Source organism: Lactuca virosa, chromosome 7 (genome assembly GCF_052849685.1).
Source record: "Lactuca virosa cultivar CGN04683 chromosome 7, Lactuca_virosa_CGN04683_v6, whole genome shotgun sequence".
In the NCBI taxonomy this organism is placed as follows: Eukaryota; Viridiplantae; Streptophyta; class Magnoliopsida; order Asterales; family Asteraceae; genus Lactuca; species Lactuca virosa.
Window position 1 is genome coordinate 125,209,376 of NC_136432.1, and position 2,740 is coordinate 125,212,115.

General features: G+C 39.0%; 1 protein-coding gene across 1 annotated transcript; it reads right to left on the reverse strand.

Annotated features, from left to right (window-relative positions):
* Positions 1-342: 342 nt before the first annotated feature.
* LOC145127111 (putative mediator of RNA polymerase II transcription subunit 26b) lies at positions 343-1,332 on the reverse strand. Its single transcript, XM_079062364.1, has one exon. The coding sequence runs from the start codon at positions 1,330-1,332 to the stop codon at positions 343-345; it is 990 nt and encodes a 329-aa protein (XP_078918490.1).
* Between the last annotated feature and the right edge of the window lie 1,408 nt (positions 1,333-2,740).

The window sequence follows — 2,740 nt, forward strand, 5'->3', positions numbered from 1 at the left end:
TTATATGGAGGCGGGTGGAATAGTGCATACGTTCCCTCTACGTTTCACATTCTAGACGACATCGTTTGGGTCGTTGGGCCTAATTACGATTTTGCCATGTCATTGATGATGTGGCAGGGTAACCGGGTATAATAAGTAATAGAGACTAAATTGTTAGGTTTCCACACACTTTGTTCCCTCATAAAGCCATTTAAAAAGTTAAGTGACTAAAAAGATAAAGCCTAGAAAGTTCATAGGGCGTGTGTGTCATTTTCCCTAAGGAATATATACTAAATTTTGCACTTAATTTACTGTCAAATTAAAAGGGTTGTCCACACCGGACACCAAGTAGATCTGCCCTACTCATATGGGGAAGAAGGCCATGCTTTGTGATTCCATGCAGCTCATCACTTGTATTCTTCGCTTCTTCTTCATGTTCTCTACTTTCTGAAACTCTTCTTGCAGCTTTCTCTTTCTTACTTTTTCCATTGAATCCGTCACTCCACCATCTCCGATCTTTGAAGCTTTTTGAGAAACTTCCAACTTCCTCTCCATATGAATATGCAGATTCGTTGGCATTACTTGCTGGGATGTTGGTTCCACAACGCAGTCAACGCTTGACTGGTTCTCGGTCCATTCATCAACTGTATTTTTCCACGCTTTGATGAGTGTCCTTGCAATCTGGTCAACATTCTTCGATGCATGCTTTTTAAGAGGGTTGAAGGATTTTCCTATCTCAGTCGCCTCCAGAGTACTATTCACAGATAACTTCATTGAGTCAAGCTTCGTTACCAAGTCACACACAGATTCTGATTCAGATTGATCTCCACTCTTGTCAAGTATCTTCAGCTTCATCCTCAAGATCTCAACAACGTCTTGACTGTAATCCCTAGTTCCAAGACCGATATCTTTATTTTCAGGAGTTACTGGACCCTTTGGAATTGGGAACTGCGTTTCTGTATTCAACTTGAGTATCGTCGGCCTTTGCTGTTTGCAGGTGGGTACGAGTTGTTCCGTGGGTGGCACTGGCACAACCAATAGGGATTCCGATTCATTTGCGCTCTTATCAAGAATATCCTTCATCCTCAAATCATCGCCAATTATTTTTGTTTCTTCCGTCTGATTACTCATCTTGGGGCTATGTTTCTTACGATTATCACAACCAGTGCACATCATAAACTCACCGGAGAAGAGAGTCCGAACAATCTCGTGTCTTCTAGTGCGGGACTCCGTTGGGTGATCAGAGGCAGCCACCATGATCGCTCTTTTGATGATCTCAAATATATCTCCTTTTGTATTCCATAAGAAGTTCCTCCAATCCTCCGTCAATGCAGCAGATTTCAAATCCTCCATCAGATAATGTATCTTTCGAGAAAATCCTGATTTGGATGACACCCAGGAATCAAGAACGTGAATGGGAGCGACGCATGGAATAAAAAGGAAGTGTTTGTGTGTTGTGAGTGGGGTTTGTGTGCATATTTATTGCCTTAAATAGGATCGTTACTGACAACTATGCAGTCGTTTACTTAAGCATGAGGATGAGGCGGCGATGATTAGTAGTTAATATTCCTGAAGAGAATCTCCTAAAAGATCTGTCACTAGTCTCTACTTTAAACGGTTTTTTAGTAGTTTCCTTATTTGTTTTTAATAAATCTAAGATATCTATCACTCAAGCGATTTTGCGAGTTATTCGGCACGTCATGAAAATTTGTGGGCAAGAAATTAATTTGTATCGTTCTTCCCATAAATATATATATTTTTTTGTATTTTAATATATCAAAAGCCCTAGTTACACGAAACAAAGAAGAGAATTTTATTTATTTATTTATTTATTTATAGAATGGGAAGCAACTCCATTTCACCTATCTACCCACCCAATTCCCCTATATTTGATCCATTCGTAAGTTTGAAGAATTATAGAATCCGCAATGATTGCAGGGGAAGCACCAATTTTCCTGAAAGTTTTTCCATTTCATGCTATCCATATGTTCCAAAACGTGGCTCAAAAAATCATGTTGAGAATTTCTCTCTTCTTGGGACAATTCCCTCACGAGGCAGCAAAATCAATAAGACCACGTACAGAGTTGAATTGGTTATTGCTAAATCCGCACCATTTTAGAATCCAGTACCACGCCTCCTTGGAGAATCCACAATCAGCTAGAAGATGATTCGAAGATTCGTTACTTACCCCACATAAATGCCAATTTGGATTTTGGACTAATATACCCCTGAGACTAAGCGACCGCGCAACATGAATTATATCCATTACAGCCCTCCACACAAAACATTTCACTTTTAGGGGGATTAATTTTGACCAACATATTTTTTGTCCAACAACCTGATTAAGATTTGAATCTACCATTCTCCTCAGAATATTCACCAGATATGTGCCATCTTTGTTAAAATTAAAACGAAAACCAATGTTAGAAGAAGGATGAAACGCCATAGATCCAAACATGGAGTAGAAATCATGTAGTTTTGTCTTCTCTACATCATTGAAATTGTTTGATCTCCATTTCCATAGGAAGCTTGTGCTGCATATACGCTCCATGAATTGACATCTCTTTACTGTTTCTAGTTGGTAGAGATGAGGAAATCTGTTTTGCAATATATCTCTCCCACACCATTTGTCTTTCCAGAAAAGAATTTTGGTTGAATGGCTTGGAACCAGGGAAAATAGTTCATCCGGATCAATGTTGTGATTTTGTAGACTCTTGATTGCTTTTGAAATATTACTCCACACCCCAATGTATATATTTTA

Bases quoted from the DNA above. Each gene is read 5' to 3' on its own strand.
- LOC145127111 (XM_079062364.1), bottom strand. From the start codon at position 1,332: ATGGAGGATTTGAAATCTGCTGCATTGACGGAGGATTGGAGGAACTTC.